The sequence below is a fragment of the Dermacentor variabilis genome, chromosome 2, assembly GCF_050947875.1.
Source record: "Dermacentor variabilis isolate Ectoservices chromosome 2, ASM5094787v1, whole genome shotgun sequence".
NCBI lineage: Eukaryota > Metazoa > Arthropoda > Arachnida > Ixodida > Ixodidae > Dermacentor > Dermacentor variabilis.
In genome coordinates this window covers 64,209,807-64,225,831 of record NC_134569.1, presented here as the reverse complement: position 1 = coordinate 64,225,831, position 16,025 = coordinate 64,209,807, and the positions used below count along the sequence as shown (strand labels likewise).

Sequence of the window (16,025 nt, the reverse complement as noted above, 5' to 3'; positions counted from 1 at the left end):
GCTTTCCCTTCTTTGCCACAGAAAGTTGTATGCAATTACAGCTGCACATACCAAGGAAGGAAAGAGGTAAAAGGCAGAGAGAGCCAGATGAAGTGTCCGGTTGGTTCTGCACAGGAGGATGGGGTAAGGGCAGAAATGGGAAGATAAAAAAAGGAACGCATTAAATCGCACATTCCATAGTTTTTCGACGAGTCCAGCTTCCTTTAAAGAGCACACTAGCTGTTTTAAAGCAGTTCGTGCCACGTCGGCTGGGAGAAGGGTCTGATAATTCTGCCTTTCGTAAGGGGGCGGTTGTCAATCTTGTGAAACATGGTGCTCAGCATTTTGTGCATTGAAACGACGACAATCACACAGAAGGTACGCTATCGTCTCTTTGCGCCCGTAAACTTTACAATCTGGACTTGAGGCCATTCCAATGAGGTAAGAGTACGCATTGGTAAAGGTTACTCGACATATGAGAGTTACCTCCCGTCGGGGTAAGCCACGTGAAAGACAGAGCTTCAGATCAGAATCCAGGGAACAAAGGCGCTTGTTCTTTAAGTCTAACGAATTCTATTGAGCCAACGTAAGCTCGCGAGCAAGCGCACGGAGCTTTCCCGCTGCGTCTGTCCTTGGCAGCGGGATAGCGACGCAATCGTCACTGGTATGTCAATATCGAGTTTCCAAGGATACAACAATGACTTGGCAACCATTGAAGTACGATGTCATGTCCTTTCTCAACTGCCCGATGGTAAATTTCATGTGTGTCCGCGAGAAGTCGTTCCTGTGGTCCACGGCGTAATGCAGAGAGCAAACTCTGGAGGGCGGCCTTGTAATCGCAGAAGATGGACCATTTCTGGGACGTTTCTTGATCGGTCAATTGAATTGCCACACGCAAAGCTGCAAGTTCAACAGCCGTCATTAATGTCAAGTGCGATGTCCTGAATTTGATCACCGTAAATTTTGCTGGGACAAATACTGCATGCAGATACTAAACTTGAGTGCATGACTGGCCTATCGGTGCAAACATGTAAGTGGTCACTGTGGGCCTCATGTAATAGCAATAACGCTGTCTGCTTCAATGCTGCTCACGGCATTCTGCCTTCTTCTTGATGCCTGGAATGATAAGGCACACGCGTGGTGAATGCAGAGACACCGGTGAAATCGAAGTCCATGCTGCTGGGACGTAATGGGTGGTAACGATGATCCGTGAGTTGTTCGCAGGCAAGCAAGATGTTGAAAGGGTGTCATGCTGCTATAGGGTGGTCCTGCGCTATGGTGATTGTGGCTGCCGTGGATGCACAGTTAGGGAGGCTAAGGCACGTCGGTAGAGCTTGGACTTGTATACTCTGGACAGAACAAATGTCCGTTTTACTGGTACTTCCCAGCACGGGCGGGCTATATCTCAGGAAGCCCATAAATAATGCATGGTACAGCTGAAGCAACGATTGCACAGATGCGTCACAAGACTTTTAGTCAACAAATTTGAATACATAGGCTGTGCACTGACTGTCAGCCTCTTTTTCATATAGGAAATATGTGTCGTCCAAGACAAATCACCGTCGATATGATTCCAAGGAAACGGTGCTTTGTTTAGTAAGGCAATTACTTGTCCGTTTATGTGCAAAGCATATGAAGTCATTGTTTTGCATGTAAATGTGACTAATCGGAACTTTTCTGGAGAGTGTTCTAGGCCTTTCGTATGCACGTAAGAAGACGTTTGCGGAACGCCTTCTGCAGCCTCGCTCGTCTCTGCGGACGTGTCACGCCGGACGCTGTTACGATCGGCGTGTAACACCCTGTGCAAAAAGGATGATCGAAACAATATGCCTAATCGAAACGGAGGATGGATCCCTAATTTGCTATATGTGTCTCGAGAGGTTGGCGGTCTGGCGGGTGCCCTGCAGTGATTACGGGCCCCTTTGTGTGTGTGCGTGACAGGATGGAGGGTCGCCTTCTACGAACTGTGCGACTCACGGGTAGACTCCTTTCTGCGAACCAAACTGCACCCTCGTGTTGCCGCCAGCGGAGGCAAGCACGTGCAATGTCGCCGAGGAGAGGGAGCAGCCGCCCATCACCGACCGGACTCAGTACATGTCACGGGACGTTGACGTGAGCAAAATCACGCCTACGATTTTAGCGGGCCTATTTAAGCGGCCCCGCAATGTATTTTGATTATTATTCTCTTCTTTTATATCCTTCACCTACCCCGGAATAAACAGTGCAAGTTTCGCACTAGAAATCATCTCGCCCCTGCCTGGTCGCCATCGTCTACCGGACGCCTGCAGTCTGTCGACAACGCCACGCTACCCAGCAGTAACGCCGGTCGAGGTTCGAGTAACCGGCGTCGCAACCACGCCCAGTTGCAGATATCGTCTGCACATGCCAGCGGACATTTCTCTTATGCATGGTTTCATCAAGACAGCAACGTGTACATTTTGCACCTCGTAAGACAAGAAAACTGTGCTCATATCCACTGATTGCAAAAACGAATACGTTGTCATTATACTTTGGCAAACTGCCTCACAGGATGGCCAGCTTCACAGTTATGCAAAGGGCCCACTGGACACACAACTGCAGCTTCATTGGCTTGTTACTGTATGTTCTTACATTCCATTATTTATGTCGAGATTTTAAGTTATAATATACTTTATTTCTCCTTATGCCGATATTTCAACTGTATACTTTAGCATTACACATCCTTCATTCCACTTAAAATCCATGACAATGGGTAATCTAAATTTTCCTCGAACACCACAGAAAAAGCACCAGCTTAGCCTTGGTGCTTAACTTTCAACTCCCATGGCACAGCTTTTTTGTTCACTAAAATAGAAGTTGTCTACTAACCTCGTGGTCACCGTGGTGTCGTCCTCGTAAGCACTCCCTTACTCTATAGTATTCGGTACCACGTGTGCTTCATGTCAACTTTGAATACAGTTTAGAGTGTTCGAGAAGGCAAGGGCTGACTTTTGGCCTTGTTGGTAGGAAATCTTTTCCTGTGCTTAGCCAAACGAGATGGAGAAAAGAGGAGACGCACGCAAGCACTGCCTTCAAGAATGATTTATTAGAAGCTGGAATATGGGTTTATACATACAAGGCAACAAAAAATTAAATTATGGGATTTTACGTGCCAAAACCACTTTCTGATTATGAGGCACGCCGTAGTGGAGGACTCCGGAAATTTCGACCACCTGGGGTTCTTTAACGTGCACCTAAATCTGAGCACACGGGTGTTTTCGCATTTCTCCCCCATCGGAATGCGGCCGCCGTAAGGCAACACATCAAGCATGCACAAACTATGAGGCACCTAGAAATGACATTTCTTTCCTTGATAAACATAGCGAAGTTGTACTTACACAATCTTGGCCTAGCTTGTGTATTGTTGCCGACTATATTATTCCGATAGCATTATATGGACACTCCAGGAGCATTTTTGCCGTTGGCATTACCGTTGCGTCGCCGTCGCCGTGAGGTTCCGCATGAAGTCCAAGGTCGATGAAATCGTCGGCGCGCCCCGCGAGTATGCTGTATGCGCGAGTGAAAGCGTGCGATGGTCAGCCGGCCGACGCGGCTGAATCTCGCGTGTGCGACCGAGGAAGGCTGGCCGGAAGTGTGGCCGGAAGTGAGCTCTCTGCTGTCACGCCCAAGGCACACGGGGTCGCACGGGGTCGAGGTGAAGGAGGGGGTGGGGGCACTTATGCGGCGGCTGCTGCTTACGGCGCGGCCGTGCGGGCGCAGTATCTTGAAAGCGATCTGCTACGTGTTAAAAATGCGCGCCCGCGCGGGCAGCATCTTCAATGCAATCTGCAATGTTTGCAGAGTGCGCGTAGTGCCGGTACCTTCGTACGCGCTGTGCTTTCGACGTTTCGTTCGCGTTGAAGCGAGATATGCATGAAGGTCAATTCGATCGCTGCTGCTGCCGTGATTCCTCACTCCAGCATTTTGACAGCGAGTTTCCGCGCTCATCGCGCGAGAGGTGTTCATGCTTACCGGCGCGCGCTTGACACCGTGCTTGTTAATTTAGTTAAAACACGTTGGCGGGCTAGTTGGTTTCATTCCATGATGGAATGTGTAAGCGCGACTGAACGAGGATATAGAAACAGACACAGAGAAAGTGCTGTCTTTGTCTGTTTCTACGTCCTCGTTCAGTCGCACTTACATATTATATCATTGTTAATTTAGCTAGTAAGCGAATGTTTACAAGCTTATACGGCCAATAAAGCTACAATCCTTATGTCATGTAGCTATCTACTAATTTGCTATCGCAATCGGTGCTTCGCCTGCGACATTCTTATTTTGTTATTTCATCTTCTGCCGGCGCATAACGCAGAAGTCATGTAACAGGCACACAACCGCACGTGTTGAAATGTGCAGCTAACTAGCCATCGCTGTAGAAGGTCTTCAATTTTTATTTTTAAAAAAAGTTTTCGCAGTGATTGAAGTTCATATGCACCGCTGATTCAATGTTAGAACAAGTGCATGACTATTCATGCCAGCAGAGCAGTGCAGCAGTGATATACAGGGAGTTCTTATTGCAATAGCAATTCAATTAAAGTGAGACTCCAGGTGAGCAGTCGGCGTAAGGTTCCGTATAAAATCTAAGTGCGATAAAATCCTATCGTGCGCCATTAGCTGTAGGTAGAGCGTAATTTTACTGTAGGTACGAGAGTGGACCGAAAAGCATGGTGGCTTGACGCGCACCGTCTTCCCTCTCGCCCGGGGTTGTGCGTGCAAGGCAGGGAGGGGGGGGGGGGGTAGTAGATGGGCGTGTGCCTCCTCTTCTAGACCGGGCGTTGCAGCACATGGGGTGGCTCCGCGTGTCCTATCTTGGAGGAAATCTGCGGCGCGTACAAAGACTAGGCGATCCGATATGGCTGGTGGCGTCGCGTGTGCTGCTGTGCTCTCGCGCGCCTGGTGTTGGAGGTCATCTATCAGAGGCGCGTTAAAGTGAGAGGCAGCACGTTCACTCGCCGCTGATTCCGCACTTCACGCCAGCGCTGTGACAGCGAGTGAAAGCGAAGCATTGATTCGTGAAAGGAAAACTGCGGCTTTTCCTTTGCGTTTTAATTCGGATTTTTTAAAAATTGTGTGGATCATATATAGTACTACTCGACCTGTTCAGGTGGATTACTTGGGAGTTTACTATGGAGGACGAAATAGGGCTTTTTAAACGATAGTCGCGTGCGTTGATGACCCGTGTTCCCCTTATCGGGCCCTGTAGGAAATGTTGGCTGTTCACTAGAAGTTGTAAATTGAGCGACGTCCAGAAAGCATTAAACCACATAAATTGTTTAAAGTAAGGCATAGTTGTAACTGATATAAACGCAATTAATGGAACGTTGCCAGGTCATGGTGCGAGGGAACGAGCTGCTCTCCCCACAGTAGACACTCTGCGACATCGCATCGACGAGTGCCTGGAAAGCACTCTGCTGCCTGCTCCCATATCGGAGCCGAGGCCACGGGCCCAAGCGCACTTCCAGAGGCGGCTCCGCGCGATCTGCCTTTCACGGGAATCGCCGAAATGTTCACACTTCAAGCACTATGACTTTAATGCAGAACATCACCTCTACTGTGGCATCTGCTGTGCGCTTTACATCGCCTCTACTGGTGAGCTCGGAGTGTCTCCTCCGAGAAAAAGGGCGAGCTGGCTTTTGCTTGAATTTTCGCCTGTTTTCGACGGCGGGCTTATGTGTTATACCTTGCAGACACGATCGATTGTTGTAATTATGGGGTTTTACGTGCCAAAACCACTTTCTGATTATGAGGCACGCCGTAGTGGAGGACTCCGGAAATTTCGACCACCTGGGGTTCTTTAACGTGCACCTAAATCTAAGCACACGGGTGTTTTCGCATTTCGCCCCCATCGAAATGCGGCCGTCGTGGCCGGGATTCGATCCCGCGACCTCGTGCTCAGCAGCCTAACACCATAGCCACTGAGCAACCACGGCGGGTACGATCGATTGTTACCGCGTGATTTACGCATTGCGCTTACCTGTTTGCAGAGTCCAAATCTAGTGAAGTGTCCTTAAACGTATCGACTTAAGCCCTCTAGTCCGACTTCATTCCGGGCACTGTGTACAACTCGAATATGGAACGACACAATTTGCTCTTGTGCGTTTGTCTGGCTCAGCAATATCAAGATGAAACAATTAGGATAATGTTCTAACTTTCTGCTGTCTACAACCCTGCGAAACAATGGGGCCACAATTGATACTCATGCAGCGTTGACCGGCAGCTGAAGCGGTCACAGCAGGGCCCTCTGGCTGCTTGTGATGATCTGTCACGAGAAGGAAACAGAAAAGGACACTTTTTGTTTAATACGTGTTTATTGGCTCTGTAAAATGCCTCATTCTGTTACATTTGTAGGCGTGTAGTACAACGACGGCCTTTTCTGCAGTTGCGAAACCCACGCAGGCTGACCAAATGAACCTGCCTTGGTAATAAAAAAAAAGTCACTCTGAAAATTCTGCTATAGTCGCCTACTTATTTCACAGTACTCTCGAATTAAAGAAAATAAAAGAAATAAAGGAAAACGCGTAAGTAAAATCGCAGGTTCTTCCGCTCATCTCCTTCTCGTACGGATACGGTGAGCATGCACTCTGTTCTGCCGGTTCGCTGCTGTTGAAAGTGGCGAGGCTTTGGTTTCCCACCCGACATCGCGAAGAACGGCTCCGGTCTAGCGAGGCCGACCGTTTGTCGATTCGAAAGTCCTGCGTAAATATGCATTTACGTAAGTACTTCCAGTGAATGTCCTTGTATTTGACGAGCGAAAAGTTCGAGTTCGCAAATCTTCAGCAGCGGCAAGTCGGCGGACCTATAGATGCTCGCCTTTTTCGTACGACAGGCAGAGGTGAGCGAAACAATATGGACTTTACTGTGTGCAGTATTTTCAGAAGTTTGCGCATAATTTCTCGCTTCTAACATTATACTAGATGTTTCGTATTTTATATTGTCTTAAATAAAAATAAGGGAATCTGTCAGAAAGGTAACTTTTCTTTTTTTTCAACAAAGGTACAAGTCTAAAATGTCATTGTCTGATCGGATGGTAATTAGACGAATATCAGCCATAATATCGTATTCATGAACGCACAGCCTCAACTACGCGAGCTCAAGCGAGCTGACAATTGGGCGCAGTTCGTTTCCAGCAAAGAAAAAAAAAATGGAACTGCGGTCTAGCACGGTAACAATACAGTCTTTAGAGAAATTGATGCAAAAAGGTCGGACGAGCAAAGCTCCGTCTTGGAAGTGAAAAAAGGTTAACACGGCAATGCTAACCACAGAACATTCATTTGTGTGCGTGCGACATTTGCGTGTGTTTGCGATCTGTTTACGCGACGCTCGGTAAATACAAATGCGCGAGTCAGAAATCGTCGAAGAGTGCCAGCTCTTTCGGCGTCAGTCCGTGCTCGCTCGGCACCACTTTGCTCTCCGGGCAGCGGTCGAAGTAGCGAGTGTCTCCGTCGTGGGCCACGCGAGGCACGATGGGGGGCTGCAACGGAACCGACGGGGACAAAGCACATGTGCAAGCACCTTGCGAACATTTCTGGAGTTTGCTGCCAAGTGGATAAAGGACACTGAAGAGCAGCGCGAGGTCAAGTTAGAAGCGCATTCTTTGAAAGCTACTTGCACTCACTTGGCTGAAAGGGGTCGGTTACTGAGGAAGGCAAGACTTCCCTTTATTTTTAATTTCGCACCCAAAACAAAGTCAGCGCGACGTCGTGATTTCGTAGTGCATGCCTAAAAGGCACTCGGAGCTAACTAGGTCGATTATTCCGTTCATTTGTACTGAAATGTAGTCCTCTGTTTTTGCCAAATATATGGCCTCGAGCAGACACTCTCCGAATTCATGACGTCACGGGAAGATGATGCGGAACGTCAGAGTGGCGTCGCCATTGGTCCTTTATATTTCACGTCTCTTTCTGGTTTCTTTTTCTTACCTGTTTTTTACGCCTTCACGTTCTTGGCGTTTCAAAATATGGTTTAACAATCCAGCATAAAGTTCCGCTTTAAGTGCACCATTCACAATCTAGGCAGAGCGGTCAGCTTGGGCTGTGGTCTGGGCCAGCAAGCAGCAAAGGGAGCAGCCGGAGGATGGGGCAGGATAGAAGGGTGAAGATATGATTATGACGACTTAACTCTGCACACTTCTCAGCTAGCTCGTGGTCTTCAATTTACTAAATGCGCCACTGCGGGCTTCGCTCGAGACGTCTGCTGTTGCGGATTTACTGAGCATAAGAGGGAATGATGACGATACAAAAAGGCGGTGCACATGTAGAGTCGCTTTCAGAAGTTAATGGAACACGGTATCGATAAGCAGGAAACCAACTTTTGTGGCCACCATCGCGTGTGTCCTTGAATTAACTGAGCTGCAGATTGCAGCTTTCTGCTCAACGCAAATATACATGTACATCAACACGTTGGAAGAAAGCTTAGTTTTTTCACAACACTTGCGTTCTGTTTACTTGTAAGCACGACTGTACAAATTTCTACGGTAGATATGTTCTCGTAAAGCTATGCGAGTTCGGCCTCCGCTGCCGTGAAAAATGTTGAGCACCCGTCCCTGGCGGTGCTTGTCTTTCTACTGCAATACAAACATTCTCAAGAAAAATATGCCCTACTAACTGGACAGAAACGGAAAAACGACCTTCCTTCCTTGAATTCGTCGCTCAAGCGATCGTAACACAACTCCTCCAATTTCATAAAAACCTTGATCGACATGAAACACTTTCTTCTTTTTTTACATGCGGAGGGATCGCGTACTTGTTTATATTGTGTCGGTGCTATTACCTGTTGTCCACCATTGTCACAGCTTCTTCATCTGTGGTCGGAAATGCATAACCAGAAAAACATGTCGCCGAAGTTGCCGGGAGCTATCTCTGGGCTCCTAACGGGTCCGCTGGTCAGCCGCCGTGGTACCTTTGGCTGATGTCTATTTTAGATTATTTGATCAATCTTCACAAGCTCTGCACAGGTGCAGATATCCCACATTTGAGGAGCTTCACCCATCTCTGGAATCAAGCACAACTCTAGTGTTCGGAGTGCATAGCATGCAAAGGAAGTGTCCGGCTACGAAAAAAAATATGATGAAAGCTCCCAAAAGAAAGAAGGGCATACAAACGTGCTGTTCCTCACCGTTGAGTTGTGTAACCCGTTACCAGCCGTTTTAGTCACATGCTCAAAAAAAGAGAAAAAAAAAACTACAGATGCATGCATGTTTGTTACACTCTTATACTAAGACATTCCAAGTTCTCCTCCGGTCTTGACCCGACTGAATGACATCCTTCGTTTGCCAGGAAGTCGTCCCCACCTATTTGCATCATTTTATTTAGCGTTATCATTACGCTAGCTGTGCTTGACTTCCTGAAAATAAAACTTCGGTGACGAAGCACCGATATGGAGATCAAAACTGCTTCGACCAAGAAACCGAGGCAGCAGCGAGGCATGTTGCGACGCTTGAATGAAACAACGTTCAACGCCATTTTTTTTTCTTGCCGCGAAGCAGCGGCAGAGCTTTTATTATCACATCATCTCGTATTCTTCGAAAACTTAGAGAACAAGCTACTGTCCACGTAGAAATAGCGTCAAAATAAAACTACGCTCACAGCTATATGTATACGTTACACGGGGACAACAAATAAGTGACTGGCACGAAGTGTATCTCTCAAAGCGCAATACAATACACAACGGTTAGGTGCCTTGTTGACACTTCTCGTGGTTTCTATACACGCTACAAAGAGCCGGGAAAGAGCCCTGCACTCAAAGCAGGCATCGTGGCAAGCCTTTGATCTTTCTGCGCTAACACCACACAACCTGGCAGCGAAAATTTCGATCCCGACTTCTTGGGCTCTGCTGTCCAGCATAATTACTTGGCACAATACGAAAGCTTTGACAGTGTATTGGCCATATGAAGGATTATCTAATACTCTCTCTTTCCATTATCACGCTTTTGTGTCGAAGAAAATCGCGATGAAGTTGACTTCAATGGCCACACAAGCGCATATTTCGCGTTTTGTCCATATTCGCATTCCACCCTCCCCGACTCCTTTTTTTTTTTGCCCTTGTTTCTGCACTCAGAGATTACCACTATATATGTTTCCATTCGCAGTATAATTTTTCCCCTTCATTTACGCGCCACTATAGCTTTCACAAAGTCCCTGTGCTCACGATGTCAGCTTTTCAATTCGTATTTCAAAGCTGGGACGGTAGCTCGTATTTCGTCGCTGTAAAAACAGATTGTCACCCGGTCGATCAGCTGCTGTTCATACAATATATAGCACACGAATAACAAAGGCACGTAAAGAACGCAATTTATAGCACTCATGTTTTTCTGTACATCAAGGGAAGATATCGCGGAATATTGTTTTCAAATTCATACATGACACGCGTTTATAGTCTTAATTACTGTCGTTTTATAATATAAAGTTTGCCTGTAACAAAACGAATATTGTACATATTACACGCGTTAAACAGCACTGGTTCATATGTATGTGCCGTCTGCCTTACAAGCGATCAGAATCTGCAACTTCTTTCGGCAAGCCCCTTTTAAACACCACAAGCATGTGCCGGTTAAGCGAAGTTGTGCATCAGCGTGTTGGTACAAAGACGCTCATAATTAGCTGCGGCGACGGCATTTGCGAAGTGGTTGCCGCTTTCACGTCGACTGCAAGCAGCAAATGCTCAATAAATGGGCCTATAGTTATAAAACTCGCCTCGAATGCCTCCGCATCAACGCCGTGTACTGAAACATACTTGCTTCAATCAAAGGTGCCATCCACGTGTCGCTATCACTAACGTGAGTCTAACATAATTAAATCTATTTTGGCATGGCGTAAACGAACTGGCTTAAACGTATACCGGGGATAACGGAAGACGCGTAGATGTGAACATCAATGCTTGTGATAACATCTCGTGGCGCAGTAAAACACGTTGTGGCGCTAGTTGGTGCATTCCCTCGCGGTGCCGTGCCTCAACGGAGCACTCACAACTCTTACAGCAATCACCTATTTTGTTACAGTTATCTGGGACACAATGTGTCGGCAACCCGTAGACATGGCTGGCACACCCACGTGTTCCCACTGCTAGCGCATCCCTAACTCTTCCTTCTGTTTTTTGTCCCCTTGCCCTATCCCCCCGGTAAAGGGTAGCAAAACGAACACGGGTGTGGTTGATGTCTGTATTTTTAACTTTTCTATTCGCTTTATCTCTTTTTCGTATAGAATGGTAAAAGTTGTATGCGCAGGAATAAGGGTGCCTCAGACAGACTGGCGGACGTTTCGATAGGCGGGCATATCTTTTTCCTAACTATACCGTAGATAAAGATCGGTCCATTTATCGAAACGTCGGCCAGCCTATCTGAGGCACCCCAAGGCACCCTACCTCTGTTCACCCTGTTTTTATCACATCGTGTTTCCATCTGTCGGCCCCGATATGAAGTTTGAACTTCGTATAAATGAGTCGTGCAACACAACATTTCGAGCGTGTAATGCGTGATCACAGCTTCGATTTTTCTCTGATATATCTTCCCTGTTCAAGAACACGTCTAAGCTGTATACGTCTAAGCTTCATCAATACACTCGAATACTTGTTGCTAAGCTAATCAGTTCATCTAGCGAAAAACAACAAAGCGCAACTTCGATGACAGCGTAGAAGAAAAATGGAACAGATGCTACTTTCGCAACCGGTACACCTCGTCGCAATCAAACAAAATTTGGTTACGAATTGGCGGCTCCTGTACCATATTCTCCCTCTTGAACGGACTGATTCTCAAGTGCAAATGAGAGCACTGAAAGCCTGAACATTCATCATAACGGATAGTGGTGTTATGCCTGAGCACTGTGACCAAATTTGTTCTTAATTCTTGTTTCGCTTATTATACCATCATCTGAAATTCATTGTTGTGTCTGTACATTTTTCTCTTCATTGCAGCAGGTGCTTTACAATTTTCACAAATCTGAGGTTGAGTGGTTGAAATGCGCCAGCGGCCAAGTTGATCGCCTTTGCTTTTTCTATGTTGTGCTCATATCTGCTCATATGAGAATGAGGCATAGGGAAGCCAGTGACACAACTTGCCTGCATGTCAAGTGCCACTATATCAGTTAATCGATCCTCTTCTAGTAGTAATCAAAGTTGCTCTTCTTAGTTCTTGTTCTTACCGGAAAAGAAGCAATGAATTAGGTTTCTTTTTTTTAGATCACCTGGTAGAGCCGTTGCACGATCCCAAATCTCAAGAAAGTGGTGACCCTCAGAGCTTTAATTCTGCCTACTAAGCTCAATGTTTTGCCTCCCGCATCGCACGCGCGCTCGCCTTCTCCTGGCTCAAAAGCATGAACTCAGTTACAGTTCTTGGCTTGGTCACAACGTCTGAGTGAGTGATTGTTTCTGTCAAGTGTCACGTCGCGCGAGAGATGAAAAGGCAATCAGCTAAGCGCAAATGCGCGGGTGCCGGCTGTTATTTGTGCTGTGCACCATCTAGCACGTCGTTTCGTTGAAGTGTGGCTGGCTCCGATGTGTATAAAAATAGCAGGCAGTATAGCTAATAAAACCCTGTTTCTCTCAGTGGTGGCACGTTATAGCGCGCCGTAAGCACTTGCGTCTTCCCCTAGTTGGCTACGCCCAGCTCTTTATAAATGCTAATAGAAAGCCCTTGAAAACTTTCCGCTCATACGACAAAATGCCGTCGAATGAGAATGTGACGCGTAACCGTCGCGCGCGGACGTTTCCATGTACACGGGCGCACACGGGCATTATACAAGCGCAGAGCTGGCGGTGTTGAAATTTCCCAGCCGCCTTCGTACAGCTCTTTCTTTATTTTCTTTCTTTCTTTTACTTTTCTTTACGTACACTTCTCTGTGACTTGCAAAAGAGAAAAAAAAAACTTCGTCTAACGCGTTGCATCATATTCATCGAAAAAAAAAATCATTCAAATGACGTTTGATATTCGCAAATAATAGTTAATGCCCTACAAGAATGCCTCATTAGTTCCGCTCGTGCAGGAAGTTTGGCACTGGTTAGGGGCACATAAACGATTTTTAAAAAAAGAAACTGCCGTAGCAATTTATCTTTTAGCATTTATCCAGCCCATTTTTCCGCTTTCTTTTTGGTGCCTTTCGTGGTCCCTGGCGATATCTATTACGGCTGCTTCATAGGTAAGAGATGCGTTTTGCTCTACACTCGTAAGCAATTTATCATTTCTTTTTTTGCAGTGAGTACTATTTTCTAATCCTGCAGAGCGTGCTCAAGCTTTCTGCGTCGGTTGCGCTATGTTTGGGATCACTGTTTCCAGAACTGTCCCTGTCCGGCGTGATGTTCATAGTTGTCGAAAATGGCCAGCTAATTGGCGTTAGCAAGGCAAGGCTAAGCTGTAAACTGACCAGAGCTTCGCTTCGGAGCTGAAGCTACGATGCGCACATCTCTGTAGGCAATGAAGCCTGATGGTCATAACTCGCAAAGAGTTTGCACAACGACTACATCCTGCAGAGCGTGCTCAAGCTTTCTGCGTCGGTTGCGCTATGTTTGGGATCACTGTTGCCAGAACTGTCCCTCTCCGGCGTGATGTTCATAGTTGTCGAAAATGGCCAGCTAATTGGCGTTAGCAAGGCAAGGCTAAGCTGTAAACTGACCAGAGCTTCGTTTCGGAGCTGAAGCTACGATGCGCACATCTCTGTAGACAATGAAGCCTGATGGTCATAACTCGCAAAGAGTTTGCACAACGACTACATGCACGTGCTGCTTTAACAACAGTCAATCTACGACAGAGCAGCCACTTACATATTCAGGGTTATAACGCGGCTTCGAAAACATGTAATAACACTACAGACTAGAGGGCACAATCAAGCCCATAGTGACTAGACTAACATGAGCATGTGATAAACACAGCCATTTTGTCACACCATACACTTCTCGAAGTTATTTTTCAATGTCACACCGTTGTAACTTTCTTGTGGTCATTAAAGGACGTAACCTTCAGCTATGAAGCTTAACCTCCAGCCACTGACATGCACTGCGCCAAGAATGACGACGGTAAGCCAACAGTCAGTCGGGGGTACCGCCCGAAAGGTTGCAACTACGAAATTACCAATGTATGTGCACACGTCAGAATGTTATCAAAACAGGCTGCTCATGTATCTACATCAAGCACTTCGTTATAATAAATGATCACTCAACACTCTAACTCGGCGCAAGAAATTTTCGACACTGTGCCAATGGTATGATAGCGTGACAGCGTCGTCTCTCGTCTTAAGAGACAGGAAAGCTTATGCGAAAGTAGAAAAAAGAAATACAATACTACAGATCAATGCGAGGACAGCGAACGTCCTCCACTACGGCGACTTTTGTCTAGCGAGAGCAGCGAAGGCTTGTGCACGGCAGCCATGCGAACCGCAGCATATAGCCGAGGCAATTGCCGTGACGGAAAGGTAGACGCCGGCGTCTCGGAGCACGGCCACAGTTCATGTTCAACCACTGCGGTGCGAACGACGCTGGACGTATACATAGTGCGTTCGTGTAGAGGACGGCTGTCTGCCTGTTGGCGAGAGATCGCGTGACATGACCTTCTCCCCCGCTGAATCCTTTAGGCCGCCCTACACAGTCGCACTAGCCAACGTCCTTTGCTGAGTCAAGATCTCCCGCCGAGGCCGAGACAGAGTGAATAAAGGCTCGCACCGTCTTCCGCTGCATGTGCTGGGTTGTGAGTGGACATATCGCTCCTCAGAAGTCGTCGAACGTCTCCACGTCCTTTTCGCTGAACGACGAGCAGGACGAAGTGGGTCGCTTCTTGAGACCGTCCCGCTCGGGATAGTCGTCGAAGTTCCCGGTGTCCCCATCGTGCGACACCTTGGGCACTATGGGCGGCTGTGTTGTGGTGGTGGGCCGTACGCGATTGGTGCAGGGGGCGGGCAGCAGGCAAGTGAGAGGAGGAACCCATGGCCAAGTGCAGTTGGTTGGCAGAAGTGGGTGTTAGACCACGTTCCGTGCAATGAGGAAGAGGGAGAGAGAGAGAAAGAAACATTGGGAGAGGAGAGAGAAGAGACGAGAGTCAGTCAAAGAAGGTTAAACTGTTACGCGCCCATACCTGTTCCCCTAGTGGCAAATCACGCTAGAGAACACGACAGACAAGAAAAGGAGAGGGGTGCGATCAGAAGGCGCGTTGTGATCGTTCCCGTCTCCTTTTCTTGTTCGTCATGTTCTCTGGCGCCGTTTGCCACTATAGTAAACCAACTAGCCCAATAATACGTCTCGACCTGTTCGTCTAGCCTCTTGCCAAAAGTCCGCGGGCAACTTGGTAAACTGGTTAGTGCGGACGCTGCGCCACATTCCGAGAACTATAAGCCCTTCCAAAGCGGCAGAAAGTGAGGAAAGCGTTCTTTTCATATGCAGCCCTACAGCTCCAAAGTGCCATCATCGTAGTGGGTATTCCAACTGTGGACCCTAAAGACCGCTCTGGCACTTGCAGATCTACAAAGGTTCTAATGCAGGGATTTTTTAAGCGAACATCATTTATCGTTAACATTTGCGAATGCTCTTGTTGAAACGTCTGCTTTGTTCACGCAGTTAAACAGCAACAGCGATTGACAGACCTAACAATACGATTTTTTGCGACCAGTGGTTTGTCTGCCCTCGATAATGCGACGTGTTGCCGTAGATCAGCTTTGACATTTAAATTGTGGTACTTAAACTGAGTATTTATGCCATCAAGCAAGTTAGACGTAGTTCGGCAAGGATCTTATTTATAACACGAGAACGCTCATTACCTGCACGCAACGTCACCACGCGCAGCAGCTTGTGTTCTTAATGTAAAGCGAGCTGATGGAATGTGGTCTGCAGAAAACTTGGTTGGTTTCGTCGCACGTTTACTGGTTTAAAGAAGCGTCACCGAAGCAGCTCTGCTGGGTATTCCAAGCTTCCTAACACTTATTTTGCTGCAGCACCGGTTCGTCATGTATTCACTCGTTGCTAGACTAATTACGTTTTTAGGTGTTGCGCCCATCTAGGAGTTATACCTCGTACTAGTCCGGCAAAAGAAGCCCGAAGCGTCCATGAATTTTACC

The 16,025-nt window shown here is 47.2% G+C and overlaps 1 protein-coding gene across 4 annotated transcripts in view; it reads right to left on the bottom strand.

The window, feature by feature from the left end:
- Positions 1-6,284: 6,284 nt before the first annotated feature.
- Pka-C3 (Protein kinase, cAMP-dependent, catalytic subunit 3) overlaps positions 6,285-16,025 on the bottom strand; it is a 148,083-nt gene continuing 138,342 nt past the window's right edge. For 2 of the 4 annotated variants that reach the window (XM_075680801.1, XM_075680803.1), the window contains one exon: positions 13,453-14,829. In XM_075680801.1, coding sequence (XP_075536916.1) covers positions 14,686-14,829 — 144 coding nt within the window. In that variant the 3' untranslated portion in view covers positions 13,453-14,685. Of the gene's footprint in view, positions 7,469-13,452; positions 14,830-16,025 lie in introns of those variants that run through there. The other 2 variants (XM_075680802.1, XM_075680804.1) reach the window with 2 other exon arrangements.